This window comes from Sceloporus undulatus, chromosome 10 (assembly GCF_019175285.1).
Source record: "Sceloporus undulatus isolate JIND9_A2432 ecotype Alabama chromosome 10, SceUnd_v1.1, whole genome shotgun sequence".
Taxonomy (NCBI): domain Eukaryota; kingdom Metazoa; phylum Chordata; class Lepidosauria; order Squamata; family Phrynosomatidae; genus Sceloporus; species Sceloporus undulatus.
In genome coordinates, this window is record NC_056531.1 from 1304439 (window position 1) to 1324549 (window position 20111).

The 20111-nt window shown below is 45.4% G+C and overlaps 1 protein-coding gene across 2 annotated transcripts in view; it reads right to left on the reverse strand.

Moving 5' to 3' along the window:
- CCDC60 (coiled-coil domain containing 60) overlaps window positions 1–20111 on the reverse strand; it is a 33294-nt gene that overhangs the window by 3257 nt on the left and 9926 nt on the right. The window contains exons 1-12 of one of the 2 annotated variants that reach the window (XM_042441494.1): window positions 17736–17770; window positions 17050–17136; window positions 15971–16050; window positions 8663–8854; window positions 7443–7574; window positions 6159–6263; window positions 4200–4290; window positions 2617–2875; window positions 2295–2382; window positions 1514–1579; window positions 606–686; window positions 275–367 (exon numbers count right to left, since the gene is read on the reverse strand). In XM_042441494.1, the coding sequence (XP_042297428.1) occupies window positions 275–367; window positions 606–686; window positions 1514–1579; window positions 2295–2382; window positions 2617–2875; window positions 4200–4290; window positions 6159–6263; window positions 7443–7574; window positions 8663–8854; window positions 15971–16050; window positions 17050–17136; window positions 17736–17747 (1286 nt within the window). In that variant the 5' untranslated portion in view covers window positions 17748–17770. Of the gene's footprint in view, window positions 1–274; window positions 368–605; window positions 687–1513; window positions 1580–2294; window positions 2383–2616; window positions 2876–4199; window positions 4291–6158; window positions 6264–7442; window positions 7575–8662; window positions 8855–15970; window positions 16051–17049; window positions 17137–17735; window positions 17771–20111 lie in introns of those variants that run through there. The other variant, XM_042441493.1, reaches the window with a different exon arrangement.

The following is a 20111-nucleotide window of genomic DNA, read 5'->3' on the forward strand; positions in this document are numbered from 1 at the left end:
ATAATAATAATAATAATAATAATAATAATAATAATAATAATAATAATAATACTTATTTATACCCCACTCTTCAGCCAAGGCTGTTAGAACTCCCACTTTTGTCTCTCTTAGCATGCATCAAAAATGGTGGACTATTTTGGTACAATGTTTTTATCTCTGCATGCAAGGGACAGCCCTAGGTGGACCTTCTACCCTGCTTAGAAGATTCCCCAGCCTCTCAATGTCCAGGACGAGAGTGCCCTCAACCCTTGAGAAAGAATCCAGATCCACTTACCCGCTTCGAGGTTTATTTATCTGCTCGGAGCTGTCTTCAACCCTGTATGTTGCCAGCATGGTTTTGTCTTCTCTCAAGGTCACGGCCAGGGTGCTTGGACAACATGGAAGCAAACCAAAGTCTTTGATGAGTTCTACATCCTGGGAGACCTTGATAGGGCTGAGCTGACACTCGGGAGACAGGGTTGAAACTGGGGCCTCTATTCAGAGGTGTAATGGTAGCTGTTTAGTGAGGCCTCTGGCACCTCCGCAGTCCTTCCCAGAACTGACTGCAGAGTTCCTGCACAAAGAAGTGCAGTTGTTTGGAGACAGCCACAGAGTTGGTGACTTACCTCTTTGGTCTCTGCTCCGTTGGGAGCCCTATTCTCACCGTTCCTGTGCTGGGTTTGTCATCCTTGGAAGACGAAACTGAGCTGGAAAGCAAGATGTTCCCTGAGCACATGGCTCCTCCATCCCAGGAATGATTCTGCAATGACTGCTTTGCTAAAGCCCCACCTCCGTTCTCACATGAAACCATCTCCACGACAAAGGTGACAGCAAAAAGAGACACGGAGGGAACCACATAGATTTTCCATAGGAAAACAGCCTGGTACAGTAAGCAGGACGTTGCGTCAGCCTAAGGCTTAGCAGAAGCCCTTGAATGCCACAGAAGTGCTGAATATTAAGTCTCCATCTTCCTTCACCACCCTTGTGTTGTCATGCCTGCTTCACTTGTTCCTCTGCCTGGCTCTGGTGTGGCATTACCATTGCAGGGAGACACAAGCCTACTACATGCACATCCAGAGCAATTTTCATGTTCACTGCTCAGTTGCCTTTTCACAGAAAACAGAGATTGCAACTAATCTCAGAGAATATCCTATATGCTGTCCAGAATCCCTTGGTGATATAAATACAACTGAATAAATCTTGAGTCCAGGACTGATATGGGAATATTTCCTTCATATCCAATGGCACTCTAGACAGGGTACTAGAGTACCATGTGTGGTTCCCAGCCAAAGCCGAGCTAAACCCAGACTGGCATAGGATCAGTCAGGTGGTTATCTTGTTGGCCCTGTAACCAGCGTTACAGGTGGCTCTCAGCAAGGCTGATTCCTGTATTGCTTCTTCACCTGCAGCACCCACACACAACAGCTTCTGTAAAAGGAAGGCCTGAATTGTGAGGCCAAGTGTTTGTACATAGAGGATGGACGAGTGCCGCATGTTGCCCAGGCACATGGCAACTCTTCTGCAGTCTCCCTACCTTTTGGCCCTTTGCCCGCCGGATGCGTCGCTTTCTGGATTGGACCGGGCGGAAACAGTGTGCGAACTGCAAGGAAAGAAGCACTAGGTGAGTGCTGTGACCAGCCAAAGCCCAGAGCCAAGATGCCAAGGTGACCCCCCCCCCCCCCAAATTTCTCCTCTGTATTCCTCCAGTCTGATTTGGTAGCATAATTTTGTATGGCCGCCCAATCTTTGGGCAGGGTCTTAGAAGGAAACATCAATATCTAAAGGCCAATGGAATTATTCTGACAATTAAACTCGAGATGGAAAGAAAGGCTGCAAATGGATCTCCTGTTTTCTCTCCTGTGAGAAAACACTTTTCACTGTGCAGAAATCCTGTTTTCTGTACAGAAAAGTGTTTGCTTTTAAGTGCAACCCCCCTCTCCATGTCTTTCTCTGCAGAGTAATTCCTCCACAGCACTTTGGGACATTCCAACATTGGGTGACTACTACAGAAGAATATTTACCTCTCCCGCACAGTGGAGAGAAAACAACTGAAATTATTCATCCTCACATGCAAAGATTAACTAGCGAAAGCTTTAGAGCCATAGATTAAACCATCCCAGGTATTGCCAGTCCCACAAACATCACCCCAAACACCTGGAGCCAAATTAAAATTTCAGTAGGACCCACATTGGTAAGTAGTGGTTCTCATAGTGGTCACAGTGCTGAATTTTACTCAGCAACTATGTTGGGAAAACTTAATGCTCTATGAACACTGGAATACTTCTGTCTCCCTAAAAGCCTGCTGAGTAACATACTAGGGCAGATTGGCGTTCCAAAGCAAATTTTCTTTGCTAAAATTCTTGGCCACATCTTCATGTATCATCTGAAGCAACGTCTGCAGGTCTAGAGAAGAACAAAACACGAGCAAGTGTTAATAAAGAAGTGTCCAAAGAGGTGGACCTTCTGTTGTAGCAAAAAGAAAGACTAGTGTCATGCAAAAAGGCAGACATGGAGCTTGTACAGACCGGCACTTTGCAATTTAACTCTTGCCATGTCCTTATTGCCAAAAAGGCATAATTTGTTTCAGGCCATCTCATTCCATTACTTCATGACTTCCCATCTCAACTGAGGACTCACAGTAGCTCATGGGCTCTTCCTCCTCCTTGGTTTGCTTGCTGAAACAGGACTCCATCTCGTCCCCGTCCTTGGCACTGTCCGATGCCGGATGGGCCACCTCATCTGAGGCGGGGGTCAGAGAGCTTGTGCTGGTCAGTGTTGTCTTGCTGTGGGGAGAGGACAGGCCACTCATCTTGGACACACTTAGGGCCGAGGCCTTCTTGGGCATTTTCTTGACCGTCTGGAAGCGGAAAGGGGGCCGCTGGGTATACCTTCTGCCCTGAGAGAAATACAAAAGAAAGGGAGGAATGTCCCCTGCGTGCCCAGGTCAAGGGATTCTTTGGGCAAAGATAAACTGATGTGGTGGAGGGCTGAACATGCAAGCTGTGGCTGTCATGGACTGCCCTGTGCCTAACTTAGAGGCACAGTCAGAGGACGCAGACTCTGAAACCATGGAGGAGGCTGAGACAGGGACAGATCTGGGGCTCAGGAAGCTGCAGAGGGAAAAATAGACTCTATGGACTCTAGGCTGCAGGTGCTAGGTCCTGTGGAGCAAAGGCAGGTCAAGGAGTCTTTGAGGCGTTCTTACAGGCTAGAAGCCAAGAGGAGAGCTTATAACTTTCAGCTGAGAGAAGCAGAGGCCTTTTCAAAGACCTCCAGCTGCAGAGGTTCTTTGCAGCCGACAACCAGTCTTGCAGCCTTGTTGTTCCTGTATTCTTTGTTCTTTGGTTCCTGAATCTGGATATCTGACCTCTGGACTTGCCTTGCGACTATGCTCCAGCCTCTGCCCTTTGCTGCAACTGACCGACTGGGATTGTGTGACCCTCGGGACTGGACTCTGGACTATCCCTTTGCATATTCCCCCACTGTGCTGCCCTCAGTAGAGGTAAGCAGGAGAGTAGCAGCCAAAATTCATTGTGAACATTGACAAAACTGAATGGCCTTTGGCCAGCCCATCTTTTCTTAGCTACAGCCCCCTTGCCCCCCACAACATAGAAATTTCTCTCTCTCTGTGTTATATTTATATCCCACCTTTCCTCCAATGAATTCAAAGCTGCATAGTTGTGCAATCCTGTGAGATGGGTCTGGCTGAGAGCATGGGACCAGCCCAGGGTGAAAATTTGTGCCCAGCGCAAATGAGTACACCACTCTCTTTGCTCTTCCTCCCACTAACTCATCCTTCACATCCCTTTTTAGAATCACAGGATCGTGAAGCATTGCTAGGCCTACAATGATGTTTGTGCCAATCAAACCTTAGTTTCAAAGCAGAGTTTGCAACTAGAATTAAAGGCCTTCACAAACTTTGATGAAAGAATACCACAGCTGGACACACACCATCATTGGGCACGGCTCCCCCACAAAACCCTGGTAGATGGTCTGAGGATCATCTCTTAGGGATCCTTAACCCCTCCTCCAGAACTAGAGGTCCCATGTTTCTCTGGGGAGAGGATTCAGCTACTGTGCAAGTTTGAGTACACAGCCTGAGTGCACTCAGAACCCCAGGTTTCCAAAGCAACATAGCCCAGATCAAGGAATTAAACACGTACACACACACACACACACACACACCATTTGAAAAATGCATTCAAAATACATCAGATTACCTTTGAGTGTACGAGAAAGTGCTCCCATCGACTCTGCACTGCCTTTTCTTTATTGATCACTCTCAAGGACCTTTTCCCGCCACCGTAGTTCCTACGTAGAGAGACAAGCTAATGAGCTTTCCATTTCCACCGGCTGGCTTTTCATTGTGCACTGCTTTTAGCACCATTAGGGCCTAATGAGCGCCTGGGCTTCGCCACAGAATCCATATTTGAATGGCAAAGCTGGAAGAGAGAAGTCACGCTCTCGTGTAAGGTCTCTTTCCCTAAGCATGTGTAGAGGGCTTTTCTGATCGATCCCTGTAGCTCCTTTACACACATCTAGGATCAGGGGCCTTGGGTGACCAAGATGGTCCAGCTTTTAGGCTCTCATCACGTATCGTGGAATAGAGAAGACCACCTAGCAGAAGAAAGCCCACTAGCCACATCCAGCTGCTAAGATCATTTCATTCACCCTCCTGAAAACCCTGTGAATATCCAAATGAACAATTACAGACTAAGGCGGGTTACAGACGGGCAAAAAGGGGTGTGCTCATGACGTCATGAAGGTATAGCCTTTAGATGGCCCTTACCTGAATGCCGCCATGAATGCGCCGCCTGCACGCCCCAAGCGGGAAGAAGCGGCATTAAAAAGGTGCTGCTTTTTTCTGCTTCTTTTCTATATACTGCGCAACTGCGCATCTCCGTCTGTAAGCTGCTGCACCTGTACGCCACAATTGTCACGCCGCAAATTTAAGTTGCCCATTTAAAGGCTCCGAGTCAGCTGTGTCACATAATGAGTCGGGGTCCTGGAACATGCGCAGTTTGCACCGAGGCTCTAATTAGAGCGTCAGATGCCATGCAGATGTGGAAGCTGCAGCACAGCTGCACACTATTTTAATGCTCGTAACCCTAATCCTAGAGCAACATGTACGCATGCGCTGCTAGAATTGTGGAAAGTTTAGAATTTAAAGTGAACCCCTACACACATTCCTGCGCCATTTTCACCTAACAATAAAAAAAAAACGCTAAAACTTTAAATATTTACATATGTACAAGGGAGGTGATGGGGGATGGCAGGGGGACAGCGGTGGCAGGGGCGACAGCTATGGCTGTGCATTGCAGATTCAGCAAGAGCGCGGGGACCAAAGGAGAGGAGGCATCCATGATGCTGGTGACACTGGCAACGGGCAAGCGGACAAGGATGCCAACACCAGCTGATCACCAGCTGGCAGGAGGCCACCTTTGTTCTTGGGTAGGGCGGGGGAAAAAGTTTAAAGGGGCCTGGGCGCTTTAAATGTGCACATACGCTTTCTGCCGCCGGTGCTGACCGCCGCAGCTGCGCAGCTGCGCATCCACCAGCCGTCAAAAGAAAAAAAAGCCGCGTTTTTGGCCGCCCGTGCAGAAGCTGCCTCTCTCTTTGCAGCGTCCTGCGAGGCAGCGGTATGGAAGCTGCGGGTAAGAAACGGCTCCAGGTGAGCGTCTTCACTACCCCCAGTGTGGAAGCCCCATCCACCTTAGCCACGCCCCTGGGGCGGGCGGTCTGGAGGCTCCGTATTCAGGGGAAGACACCTTCAAGACGTCTTCCCCTGCCTGTCTGTAACCCGCCTAAGCAAAGACTTATAGTGGAACAATGTTTTTTTAAAAAGTCAAATTAGTTAGTTCAGCATCCTGTTCATGAAGCTTACAGGCAGGACATAACAACAGCTTCAGATACTGGAGGTACCATCTAACCACCCAGAAGGGTACCCATTGACAGCCTTGTCTTCATGATGTTGCCAAATCTCCCTCTGAAAGCTAAGCTGGTGTCTATCACTACACACTGCAGCAGTGAATTTCACAGCTAAATTGTTTGTTGTATGACAGGTTCCCCCCTCCATCTGCTTCAGATTTCCCACCATCTAGTTTCAGTGAAGCTTAAAATATCAAAGTTCTCCTTCATCCTGATGGAAATCCTCAGCATCTTGCCCATTCGCAGCTTACTTGGGGCTCCAGCACGTGATCAGGGGCCTCATACTACTGCTGGGATCCAGTGTCAAAGCTTCCAAGAGCCAGTTGAGCACACACAGCTGCCGAAATATGGAATGGCTGTCAAAAACAGGAGAAGAGCAGACAGGTTGAATTGGCTGAGAAGGCAATCGAGCTCTTGCGTTCAGAGAAAACCCCTTGGCCCAACAATCTACACCAGCGTTTCCCGGCCTTTGGTCCTCCGGATGTTTTGGACTCCAGCTCTCATAATTCTTGACTGTCAGCCAAGTTGGATGGGGTGTCTGGGATCTGGTGTCCAAAACAAATAGAGGACCAAAGGTTGGGAACCATTGATCTCCTCCAGCCAAGAGAGGGAAGGGGGGACCCAGCGCTCTCCTTCCATCTCCTGCCCAAACTCCAACGAGGGCCAGCTGGAGGACGCTGAAGGAACTCGCCCTCCCTTAGTTTGTTTTAATTATTTATTGCAAGGAATGTTTATTGTTAGTTTTCCCTTTTACTTGTTTTGCTTTATTAACTGCTATGTATTTTGTTATTTAATATGCTGCTACTGATTTGTTATATTTTATTTTTGTAATCTGCTATTGTTGATTGTGATCTTAATAAGCTGCTATGTTATATCTCTTTTATTTCATGTTTATTGTTATTGCTTATTTTGTATTATTAAACTCTTGTAAGCCGCCCGGATTCCTAGTGATTGGGCGGCATATAAATAAATCATATTATTATTTATTATTATTATTATCTAGAGAACCGCTGCCTGGGCGACCTTGCACCAGCCATAGTCTCAGCCTGTTTAATACATAAGGAATGTGAATGAGAATCACTTACAAATGTTCTAGGTTACGCACTTGTAACTGTGATCATGCATTCCAGCCAGTGGAACTCACAGGGGCTGTTGTGACGCTAAAGTGCAAAGGAGAAGAGCAATGTAGGCTGCTTTGAGCACACTGGAGGATAAGGCAGTCTACAAATGTAAGTAATAAAATCAATCAATCAATAAAATGGAGGCCAAGTGCACTTTGACTGCAGCCTGTATCTGTCAAAATGGAATTACGCAATTGGGTCCTGGGAGATATATTAGGATCCACAAAATTCAAAAGACCCACTTGAGCAAAAGAAGAGTGCAATGGTTTGCTTGCCAAAGGCCATAATGTTGGCCTGTTGAGTTAATTTTGCCCTTTTTGCAGGGCTGGGATGCTATTTCAAGGACTGACTCTTCTGCAATGTCAGACATCATTCTCTAGGAGAGCCTAATGGCGACTGTGTCTTGGAACGTACAAATGTGCATCTGGATGCTTTTCTGCCAGAAGGCTGTGATGGACCGGGACGAAAGGGTGGATGATCTTCTTCTTCTTTTTCTTCTTCTTCTTCTCAGTTTCTCTCAGAAAGAGACTTTCTGTTAAAAGGATACTGAAGAAAGAGAAAGGCAGCTATCAGAAAACAAAAAGACAGGACGTTTTCGCCTGGCACTGCCAATCCGATTTTGCTGTGCCCGTCTTACTCCCTTGCTTTCCTGCAGTACACTTTAACCTCCTGAACTGAGCAGAAAGTAAAGGTGCCCCAAGCCCATAATATAGGCCCATACAGGCTGCCAAAATAAAGCTGCTTTGGGTCACTTTGGAGATATGCTGTTTAAGTGATGCATGTGTCCTAAGAGCCCGGAAGCTGCCCAAAGCTGCCTCGTGGAGTGTAGCTTTGGTGGCAGCGTCCGGCTCTTACGATGCATGCATCATTTAAACAGCATACCTCCAAAGTGACCCGAAGCAGCTTTATTTTGGCCTGTCTGTATGGGGCCTTAGTTACAACAGCAACCAGAGGGAGGAAACTGGGCCAGGCTTATTGCAAGGCCGAGGAGCGGACCTTCTCTCTTTAGCTATACTCACTACCTAAAGATGCTTTTGCAATACAAGGGTGGGCTAGATCCCTATGTGACCTTTGCGGGCTGGAGAACATCTCTGTCACCTTTCCGTCTGGTGGCAGAGGGTTCCAAGTCAAAGTGTTGGGTGGATCTTTTCCACAGGGCGCTTGGGCTAGCAACCGGGCCTGGGATCCCGTTTGTAGCCGGATAGTGTAAAATTATTATTATTCTTTTCTTATATCCCACCTTTCTCCCAACATAAGGACTCAAGGCGGTGAACAAGATGTATAAAACAATAGAAAATTACGCAAGCATGCATAGCCAGCATGGGGTGGCAGTTTGAGCGTCGGACTAGGACTCCAAGAGGCCAGGGTTCAGATCCCTGGTCAGCCCTGGAAACCCCCTGGGTCTTCTTGTAGGATTAGTTTTTGTTGCTATGGGCATGGGCAATTCCTATTTAGGTTCCCAGATGATCTTCCTCTCGTAAAGGAGGAAAAAGGTGAAATAACTTCACTTTTGGGTGGCGAAGACAGTAATGATGAGTACTGACGAAGCTCCCTTGGCGAAACTTACTTAAACCCCACAACCGGGATCGTACAAGCCACAGCTTACATTTGGAAACCAACATCCCGCCACTTACTCAGTGGGTTCCTCATCGGATGCGCTTTCGTCCGAGGACGAGGACGATGGATAGCTGGGGGGCTGGAACTCTGTTTTCAACCTCTCCTCTTCTTTCTGCTGTTCTAGCAGGATTGCGTTCTTTCTCTCCGTGGCTTCTCTGCGAAGGGTATGGAAATATCCGCGGCCCATCTTGACGGAGTTAATCAAATGCCTATAAAAATGAAAAAGGGGGATAACGGGAGACCAAACCCGGACGGGAGAGTAAGAACTGAAGGGTGACAACCATAAAGACAGCAAATTTGGAAAAATTCAGCCATTTTATGTGACTCCTTCACACCAATTCTCACCCTTTGGGTGCTACCATGTATTTAAAAAGGGCTTGCAAAAGATTACCTGGGTTTACTGAGTGAGGCTTTCCCATTTCTTCCTCACAAACATATTCCCATCTGTCTAACCGCATGGAGGCCAAGAGAAAGTGGTTCACTGAACCCGAGGCAGCAAGCGCATAGCCAAAGAAGAAGAATGTGAGGCCAGCTTTTCCAGGCACAAGCACAAAACTCCATCTGCTCTCATTACATTTTTTTTAAACAGACAGCAGGAAGAACATCATGTTTTGCAAGTGACAGAGCAAAAGGCTAACTGACCCATCTCATTGCAAGTGCAATGAAACGCTTCCATGCCAAGTCTTTTGCTTTCAGATGGTCAAACAATGCAACCGAACAGAGTTTGGGGTTCTTTGTTCATGCAATGTCAAGGGAACTTTGCTGCCAGAGGTTGGGAAAACCACTCCCAATATCTGCTCAAAGGAATCCTACAAAGTAACTTTTCCAAGCTGTAATGAGGGGTACAGACCACTGAATTTCCCTGAACTGATTTTTAAAGAAAGATGAAATCCTTCATCTATAGGAGATCCGCAGACACAGCAGAGGGGAGATATATGTGACATATATGTTGATATATGTTGGTGTTTTACATGTGTAAAACACTAGGGAAGTGGTTTGACGCTTTCGTCCAAAATGGAATCGCTGTACTCAGTTCAGAGTTATGGAAGCAAAGCAGTGCAAGCAATGCAATTTCATGGGGAGCCATACTGAACCTGGATGTGCAGTGTCTTGCACATGGATCTTTCCTGTGCATTGTGGCACACTGCAAATGCAGATTCATATGTGCATTTTGTCATGCATTCAGATATACCAAGTCACAATTTACTGACGCAGCACTGGTCAACTGCCACGTGACCCCATGAGCGTAAAGTTGCACTCCGTTTTATCAGTGTAGAATCTTAGGCTTGCGAGTGTTTGTGTGTGTGTCTTTTGTGGGATGACAGAAGAGACAGACAAATGAGGGTGCACAGTGACAGCAAAATGGCTACTTCAGAAGCGAATGCTTTGAAGTCCATGTGTAAAACATGTCTTTACCTCGTCTCAGTCAGACAAGCACATTCATCTTCAAGTGCGGAACCTACCTCTGAACAATGTGCTCAGTGTTCCTGAAGGTTAGGCACTTTACAAATGGCACAGAGTTGAAGAGCTTCGGTAGCTCAAGGTAAACCCCTGCATTCCTCTCTGGTCTGTATTTATGGCATTTCTAGCTGGCCTGTCTGACATTCACCAGTTGTGTATCTCAGTTCCACTACTCTCTCCTTGTCCTGATAGGAACGTAAACCTCTTTGCAAGACCTAGGAGTAGAGCTGCCTAATCTGGTGACCGCCAAATGTATTGGAGGATGGCTCCCATCATCCCATCACCCAGCAAGGATGATGGGAGATGTGGTTCAAAACATATCCGAGGCCATCAAGGTAAGAGGAGAGGTCACCTTGATGCATCACAGGTGGCTTCGTGAGAAGAGGGGCCACATTGTTTGTGCCTTAAAATTGGCTCTTTCTGTACTTTAAATCACCTTCAAATGCCTTGGACTACAATAGAGGAAATAGGAGGGAAAAACTGTATTGAATGATTCTGGGGGAGGTACACTTGGTTTTGCAGCGCTGCGCCTATTTTTGTCTCTGCTTTGCTTCACCGGCCACAAGGCAATAGAATTGCATCTCATTTATATTATAATTTGGAAACAGCAGCGACTGCACTTGCTATTGCAAGAAAACAAAAAGTGTTAGCCAGAGGTAAAAAGAGTCTCTGAATGGAAGAAAGAAAGCAACATGAAAACCTGCCTGCAAAATATACCTAGGCCGAGATTGTGCATTGAGGGATGTATGTGGATCACGTAGCTATGTCTCTGTAGCTATGTTTCCCAGTGCTACTTCCACCCCAACCAGACTTCTATGTTCCTATTGCTGGATGCTTTATGACAGGCATCCACAGAATATATATATTTTTGCATTTGGTTAGCCCAATAAAGGTATCACTGTTTTGTGGATTTTGGATGTTATTGTACTTTGCTAGATGGCCAAAACAGCTAGCCATGGATATGTATGTCGCTGCAGTTCACCAATAGGATGCCAGTCTTAACATTAACTCTAATCCAGTGGATGCAGGGGCCTGTTATGTTCATAGAGTTCCATAGCCTTGTACAACATCATCTTGTTAGCAAAGTGTAGTGCCGCACAACCAAACGTACAACCAATTGTGCATGCACATCTGTATACATAAGGCACAATGTGTGCTACCATACATACAGTAACATCTGGGTGCCAAAAGCGCTGGCCAGAGGTAAAAAGGGTCTCTGAATGGAAGAAACAATGCAACATGAAAACCTGCCTGCAAAATATACCTAGGCCGAGATTGTGCATTAAGAGATGTATGTGGATCACGTAGCTAAGTCTCCCAATGCTTGCTCCCCTGCCCCCGGACATCTATGTTCCTGTAGCTGGATGCTTTATGACAGGCATCCACAGAATGGTAGCACACATTGTGCCTTGTGTATACAGATGTGCATGCACACAATGAGGCTTCCACAACTCTGAACATGCCCAGCTGTGGTGTAGGTGCTATTCTGCTTCTGCAACCTTGAACTGAATACAGCCCTTTGGGAAAAAATATTCAACTGTTTCCATAGGGGAACTGATACATGTGGAAGGCACCCACAGAAATCTAGGCCTTATCTCTAATCTTTGCATTTTATATGTCTGAGTCCTTTATAGCAAAACTGCTTGTCACTTCACCTTAGTCATACTCCCTATGTAATAATAATAATAATAATAATAATAATAATAACAACAACAATAATAATAATTTTATATACCTCCTTTCCAAAGGATCAAGGCGGTTTACAAATGTATGTACTGTAAATCTCTTTAGCAGAGAATCATATGGTAAGCATTCTTCTTTCTCCCTCCATTCAGGAGCCCAGAGCAAACACCACATTTTATCTCAATGGTGCCCAAACTTTGTTCTTCCAGTTGTTTTCGACTTCAGCTCCCAGAAGCCCCAACCAGCTTGGCTAGAAGCTAGGAATCCTGGGAGCTGAAGTCCAAACCATCTGTCGGACCAAAATTTCGGAACCCCGGCCTTAGGCTATTTGCAGCCATTCCGATTGTAATGGCATGTCACCCTCATTGGGCTGAAAGTTAATTAATTATGCAAACAAATTAATCATTAATTGTTTATTATTATTATTTCCCCCCAAGCTGTGATCCTGGGAATAAAACCCAAGCAAGAGCTCTTCCTGTTTTTCAGTGCTGGCGCCAAGCAAAGATTTCCCCGTTTCAAGTTCTTGTTTCAAAGGGTTGCATTTGTGTAGCAACTTAATAAAATTAGCCTTTGCGGCCAACTTGACGAGGAGGGAAGGAATCATTCATTAAAATGCAAATGCATTGGAGATGAACTTTGGAATGCATTTATTACGGTAATTGAGCTCCAGCCAACTGCAAGTCAAAACACGGATTCTCCACCACCTTCCTGACAAAGGCCATGTCTGGCTTGTAAACCAATATCTTTGTCAGTGGGAAAATTAAGAACGCCTTTTGAGTGCTAATAATTTTTTTGCAGCAAACACTCCAGCTGCTTTATAAGATTAAATTAATACAGATAAAAGTCAGCCTCGTGCTATATCAAAATAATAATAATAATAATAATAATAATAATAATAATAATAAAAATGACTGTCCGGCAAACAAGCCGGGTTGACTTCAAACACACTTTTTAAGGCTTAATAGAATGGCACCTGCCATGCCATTTAATTATTTTAAACCCTTTACAACCCTGAGCTATTTGTTTGTTGTAAAGAAGAATGGCAAAGGAATTAAGCAGGCGTTCACCTCCAATATTAATGGCATCTGATGCATGTCTTTGGAGGGGGGAAAATGCATATATCTAAGGTTGCAGTCTCCCTCCCGCATCCTTGGGAACAAGTTTGGTCAGTGTCATGCAATGTAGTTCTGAGCAAACCGACGCAGGCAAAGACTCCATAAAACCCAACCATGCAGGCCTTTTAGCCATTTATCTCATGTTGCAATAACACTAAGGACCTTATCACACTAGCAAAATCCCATTAAAATTTTTTATGCGGGAAGCTTATCGCACAACATTACTGTCGAAGTGAAAGAGCGCAGGAATAAACCGAAGGTAAAACGGAGAGAAACAGCAGCTTTTTCCTTTCGGAACTTTTTCTCTGTTTGACCCGTTTGGTTGATTTTCGCATCGTTTCACATTTGCAGCAATGCCATGCGGTAAACCTCCCGTGCTTGTGGGTTTTTAACAATAAATTAAATCTAGTTTAAATCCCGTTTCTGAACAGGAATCCGCTAGTGTGATAAGGTCCTGAGAAGCTATTACAGGTACGCCGGTAACTTGATCAGACAGGCAAATGGCATAAATAAGGACAAGAACATAAGAAGAATCAGGCTGGATCAGGATAAATGTTTTATCTAGTCCAACATTCTCATCCTGGGTTCTATTCCAGGCAAAAGGCGAGCTATAAAAGAAATAAATAGCAATGCTGTGTGGCAACCATTGGGGTTCTCTCCATTCTACCAGGCTTCTTTTATGCTCTCTCTATTTATGTCATCCTTTAAAACTAAGCACTCTTGTCCTGCTATTTTAACTAGGAGGTTCCTGGTGTTTGCACAAAAACACCTATACACTGTGTGTTTGTGCAAAGAATATATATTAAAGCTGCATAAGACAAATTACAATTTGAAGTCGAAGGCTTTCATGGCTGGCATCCATCGCTTTTTGTGGGTTTTTCGGGCTCTGTGGCCATGTTCTAGAAGAGTTTATTCCTGATGTTTCGCCAGCATCTGTGGCTGGCATCTTCAGAGAATGCTGGCATGGAAGAGAGTGGAAAAGTATATAAACCACACTCTCTTCCATGCTAGCATTCTCTGAAGATACCAGTCACAGATGCTGGCGAAACGTCAGGAATAAACTTCTAGAACATGGTCATGTAGCCCCCCAAACCCACAAAAACGAAACATTACAATTATTAAGCAAAAGCTTCCCCACACTGTGGCTGGCACTCTGTCGGGGATATGTGCATGCATAAGTCATGCTACGTAGGCAGGGTTAAAAAGTCACCAATGCTCAACGGACATATTCTGCCAGTAGTGATGGAAGTGGAGTTGTGCAGGCAGCGTGTCCCTCTGTGCCTTGTCTTGGCAACACTGTGGTTGTGCATCTACACTTTGCATTACAGTTGTGCACTGTGCACAGTGGCACCTAGCCATTGCCATGTTGTGCAGTGTTACTATTCTGGGGGGTTGTGTAGTGCTCACTGATTCAAGCATGAGCCCTTGCTGAGGCATTCCCAAAAATATGGACATCCATCAGAGATGGCCTTCTGCAGGATCCTTGCAGTTGTGTTTACATAGATGACAGAATCGAACAAGCAGTGAATGGGGCCTGGGTATGAAACCGCATGGAGTTCTGCCATAGGATAAATTGTGATTTGAGTGAACAACCTGGAAAGGCTGGGCTGCTGTCAGGCGCCCAAAATAGCAGCTCCCTTTCCTGACGGATGGCAGAGGTGGTATTTCATCCCTCCGCAGGATCTGCTTGCTGTCTCCTCCTGTCTGCCGTCTAATTAATGGGAGCTGTCATTCATGGAGAAAGAAAGTTTTCTCCTCTTCTGCTGGAGAAGAATTTTGCAAACCTCCAGCCGTGACTGCGCAAGACGCATGCCAATTAGAGCATCGGCTGCCAAACCCGGGGTTTGGGGGGGGAGGAATGGCAACAGAGCACCTGTTTCCAAGCAACTGGCATTATGAAGCATTAGCGACAGTGGAAACAAGTGTTGGCAGATAATGCCAGCGTCCCAAGCGGCGGCGCAATCTTTCTTTCTTTTCTGTACACTCCACTCCTACCTCCTCCTGCCACAATCGCCACTACAAAGAAAAGCCCGATCTGCTGGGCAAAGGGAATAAACAAGGGGGTTGCAGAGGCGAGATAGGGACTTTCAAAGGCCCCAAATGGAAAAGTGCTGAGTGGAAGAGAAAGGGAACAGGTTGTTTTCCTAGCGTCAGCTCCTCCTCTCTTCTTTTTCTTGCTTTCAAGGTTGAAGAAAGCAGGCAGAGTGATTTAGACCTGGCAGGTTTTCAGTTCAAGTCCTGGCCTGGCAGCGCAGTCAGGAATACACAAGCAAAGTGATCCATGGAACATGGTAGTAATACTTCAAGCACATCAGTCTGTGTCTGTGTTCTCCAACTGAGTTTGCAGATCTCCATCTGTCCCACTTTTCCCACCAACTGTGGGGACCTTTGCTAGTCCCCAATGCTATAGCACCATATCTGGGGACTTTCTAGATGTCCAACCACTGGACACCACTGCCTTTGAACTACTGCTGCCACCGGAGACGCTGTGCATCTGCACGCAGCTTCTCCGGTAGCATTTTCATAGATTTCCTACAGGCACAGACGTGTGATACAAAAATAGTAGTTCACCATACAGTCGAAGATTACTTATTTAATGCATCTAAATCCTAATTGACTGTAACATGTCTCCCTCTTTCCTGATCTCCTTGTAAACCTAGCTGACCCTGACTAACTGTCAACGTTCAGTCAATCCTTCCTCACCTGCCAACATTTTACACTCTGGCCTCTTCCTGACAGATCGCTATGCAGCACCTGCAATGCCATATTTACACATTGACACCCTCCCAGTAGCTACAAACCTGGGAGAATCCTTTACTTCTTTATATCCTGCTTTTCTTCCACATCATCCATTGCCAAGGACTTCACTCAATGACCAGACTCTTCAGTAAGCTGACCTCCTCCTATGGCTTTAGGTCATGCTCTTGGTTACATCAACCACTTGTTGGACTCAACCCAGAAAAGAAGAGCAGCACCCAACAACATCTAACCATTCTTGTCTTTGCAGTGAAGGATGGTCAGATGTGCTCTGGATGTTGTCGCATGTTGCAACATTATCATTCTTACCGTGTGTGTGAAAGGTCTCTATGGAGGCTCCTCAGGTCCTTTTCTAAGTGTCTAAATGTCACAACTTTCTTTTCAGGTTCCTACAGAGGACGACAGAAGGTTGCAGAAACAGAACTTTCCTGGGATGGCAGCTTCTCAGACAGAAACAGCAAGTATTTAAATGATTTTCAGTTTCCTAATGCACCAACATTCGTGCCACTCCCTCAGTTTTATACAGTCATTTTGCCTGCACAAATGGCAAACTGTGTTCCCAGAAGCCTTCAGGGAAGAACGGCATCCCATTTAACGACACCCCTGCAAGCTTTATTTTGTTCGCATTGAGAAGACCTTTTAAGAAAATGGAAGTGACCAGTGAGTTCTTGTTTCTTAACAAGGCTTGTTTCAGTTAGAGCAAAATAACGTCTAAATGGTAAATTGTGCCCTAGGTTTCTGGGGCAAAATTTGGCATGGGGGGCAGAACTGGGATTGTAGCCTGCCAGGATCTGGGAGAGAACAAAAATGCCCCTGAGACCCCCAGAGTTTACCCATCTCTGAGGGTCTTGGGGGCAGGCAACTGTTTCAGGTCAGGGGGTCACATTTATGCCCTAGGACTCTCTGGGGGCGACATGGATTACCGAAAAATAAAACAACAAAACCTGTACCAAAGTCCACCAGTGAGTCTCAAAAATGAATGTTTTTTTTTAAAACTGTAAAAAAGCACAGGGAGGTCTTTTGGCCTATTTAAAAGGCAAGATGTTGCACACAGAGGCTTCTTGGAACAGCAGATCACTTTCTTTTTCTGGCTAGAAGAACATGGGCCTGTGGGTTCTTGAGATGTTGAGGGCCACAAGAACATCCTTGGGGGCTGCATGTAGCCCAAGTGATGCTTAGCCCACCCTTATGGATAGGGATGTCTCTGCATCCGGCGATAAATTAAACCCAAGCTTTACACCGGCGAAAACCTAATCTGTTCTCAGCAGAGGAATGTCCCAATTCCGTGTCAATATTTAGTGTTCCTCAAGGCAGAGCTGCCTCCCAGTTTGGAAGCCGCTGGCTTAAATCAAGCGCATAATATATGAGCTACTTGGTGGGCCTGTTACCTTTTCTGTTGGTGTTGGCTTCTTAAGCTTAGCAGGTTCCTCGTGCTCGATGGCTTCAGTGTGGGGGATCTCCTCTCTCAGGAATTCCTGAAAGATAAGACAGAATGTGTCATCAGCGCAGAATTTTGCTGTTACCTGTGCGTTCTGTGCATACTTTTGCAACCCTTAGAATCCCCAGGTTGTGGTTATGCTAGTTGGGGGATCCTGGGAGTCGTGACCCAAAAAAGTAACTTTCCCAAGCTCTGTGCTAAGCACCGCTAGATGGAGCTTGATGCTGCCTGATGAATCACATGTCACTCTCTCATTTGAAAAGCTGTTTGAAAGGCCTCGGCTACAAAACATTAAAGCCGGCGATCCAAATGAACCTGGGCAGCAGGCATCGCAGGGCGGTTGTGAGCCACAGGACAGGGCCTAAAAGGGCAGCGGCAAGCGAACAATCAGCTCGGTAAAAATGAACGGGTCCACCTATAAATAAAGGTGATCAGTTTGCTTCAAACGGCTTGGGAATTTGGCAGCCTGCTGCTTGTCTTCCCGGATTGCATTTGGAAGAATAATAAAAGCTGCTTTTTACAGGCACCATTCAGACCGGCACCCAGGGCAGTCGTTGCCTTTTATGCGCCTTCCCACTTCCTTCAATAGCAATCGCTTAGAACGACCCTTTTCATCTTGCCCTGAACATGACAAACCTGGATTTCCATTCAGATGCATCAGACCAAAAGCTCTGTTTAAAAAAACGGCAAAAGAACATTAAGCAGAATGCAAGCGGTGCTTGTTTTTTTGTTTCAATACACTGGAACATTTTTAAATGTCATTAGCCACATGAAGAAAAAACAACACTAAGGTCTGGACAATTCTCAGGTGGATTTTTGTGGTGTTTTTCGGGCTCTGTGGCCATGTTCTAGAAGAGTTTATTCCTGATGCTATGCCAGCAGCTGTGGCTGACATCTTCAGAGAATGCTGGCATGGAAGAGAATGGGGCATATGTACTGTTCCACTCTCTTCCATGCCAGCACTCTCTGAAGATGCCAACCACATTTGCTGGTGAAACGCCGGGAATAAACTCTTCTAGAACATGGCCACAAAATCTATGGATGCTGGCCATGAAAGCCTTCGACTTCACAAATTCTGAGGTGTTTCTCAGTGTCAGAGCACTCAGTGTTATATTCACAAAGACAAAGGCTTGTAGGCTAGAGGAGACCTCCTTCCCTTAAACCGAACCCCTTCTTGGATATTCCTCACCGAATACCAGCTTCATTTTTTAAAAACTAAGTGTGGGTATAAGGGGAAACATTTCCAGTCATCTTGCCAACAAGAGCTAAAGCATCACGATAACCGAGAAAGACAAGGCCCTTATTTTTTCTATTGTTTATAAAACGTAAGCTTGATTTTTAATCAATATTTAATACAATTACATACTATTGAAATGTCATGTTATCTGTGGTTAAGGTCAAGGCTGCGTTGCAACCTTTTCTCATATCCATAGGCCTCTTGCTGCAAAAAAGTGTCTGGCAATATAGCTGCATTTGATGTCCGTTCATATTCAGCCATTGCATTATGTACTCAAGTTGTGGCCCAGCAAACATGAAACCTAGAAGCATACTTTACAGGAAGAAAAAGGAAAGCAGAGAAGACTGCACTGTGCTGCAAGCCTTAATTCCGTAGCAAAAACCTTATGCCACATGCAGGCTTGTTAATTGAAAAGAAAAGAGAAACGGCACTATATTTTGCCTGCTTTCACAAGAGGTTTTAAACGCACATTGTACATCTTCCCAAGAGGCTCTTAATATATGAATTATTAATGCTAACTGCTAATGTCTCCCTTTCATTTTTGTTCACAGCTTCCTATTTCATTTTTTTTAAAATACAAAAACCCGAAAGTCTCGTGTCTAGAAATCGGGAAGCTTAATTAATCCGACAAACCGAGGGGAGCAAAATGGGAAAGGAATTAAATGAGCCTGAAAAACCCGGATTGTGCCAACGATCCTAGCAATGTTCTCAGGCTGCAATGTGAAAAAGGCTCATGAAGGTGCAAGTCCCATTGAACACAGGCCCCATACAGACAGGCCAAAATAAAGCTGCTTCGGGTCACTTTGGAGGTATGCGGTTTAAATGACACATGCATCTTAAAAGGCCAGAAACTGCGCCGAAGCTGTGCTCCAGTCCTTAGTACCGGAGCGTGGCTTTGGCGTGGCTTCCGGACTCTTAAGTTGCATGCATCATTTAAACAGCATACCTCCAAAGTGACCCAAAGCTGTTTTATTTTGGCCTGTCTGTATGAGGCCACAGTTGGCCCTTCTGAGCAAATATATTAGCATCAATCTGCTAGGCCCATGGACTTTAGATCCTCAGCATATGGCTCAGTGGCCCAGTTCAAGTCGCCTAATTTCAATGTGATACCTTTCTGGGAGCCAGAATAAATGTGCGCTTATCTGCTCCCACATCGCCTTTCATCTCCCCATCTCTTTGAATGGCACATTTTTGGAGCTTTTTTAAAACCACAGCTTCCTGTTGTATCTGAAGCAGAAAATTGCCTTCTCAGCCCAAAACTACAGACCAGGATTGCAAACATTTGATCCTAGCATGCTAGCCAGGACCGCTATCGGAGCTTAAACCACAACCTCACAGTTTGAGTGGAATGAACAAAGCTTATCCAGCCCCCAAAGTATGGCTGTGTGCCACATGAGAGAAAGAAAGAGTGCATAGGTGCATTCTCAGGCGGAAGGCTCCTATCACTAACAAGGGGAATATATATATATATATATATATATTCCATTTTTCTCTCCTTAACATTGCTTCTGTGGTAGTCAGAAATGAAAAGATGGAGGGAGTGATGGGAAAATACTCAGATTATGTCTGAGATATTAACCTCAATAAAAATCTGGTGTGGAGGCAGAGCGATCGCATAGCCATACAATACGATTTTTATATTGAAACGCATGTTGGAAATTTGCCAATTTATGTATGCCTTCCCAGTGCAACCCATCTATTTTTTGGATAAACTAATTTTTCATCACTTTTTTTTTGGATAGGCTTTAATATTGTTGCACATTCTTTCAAAATCT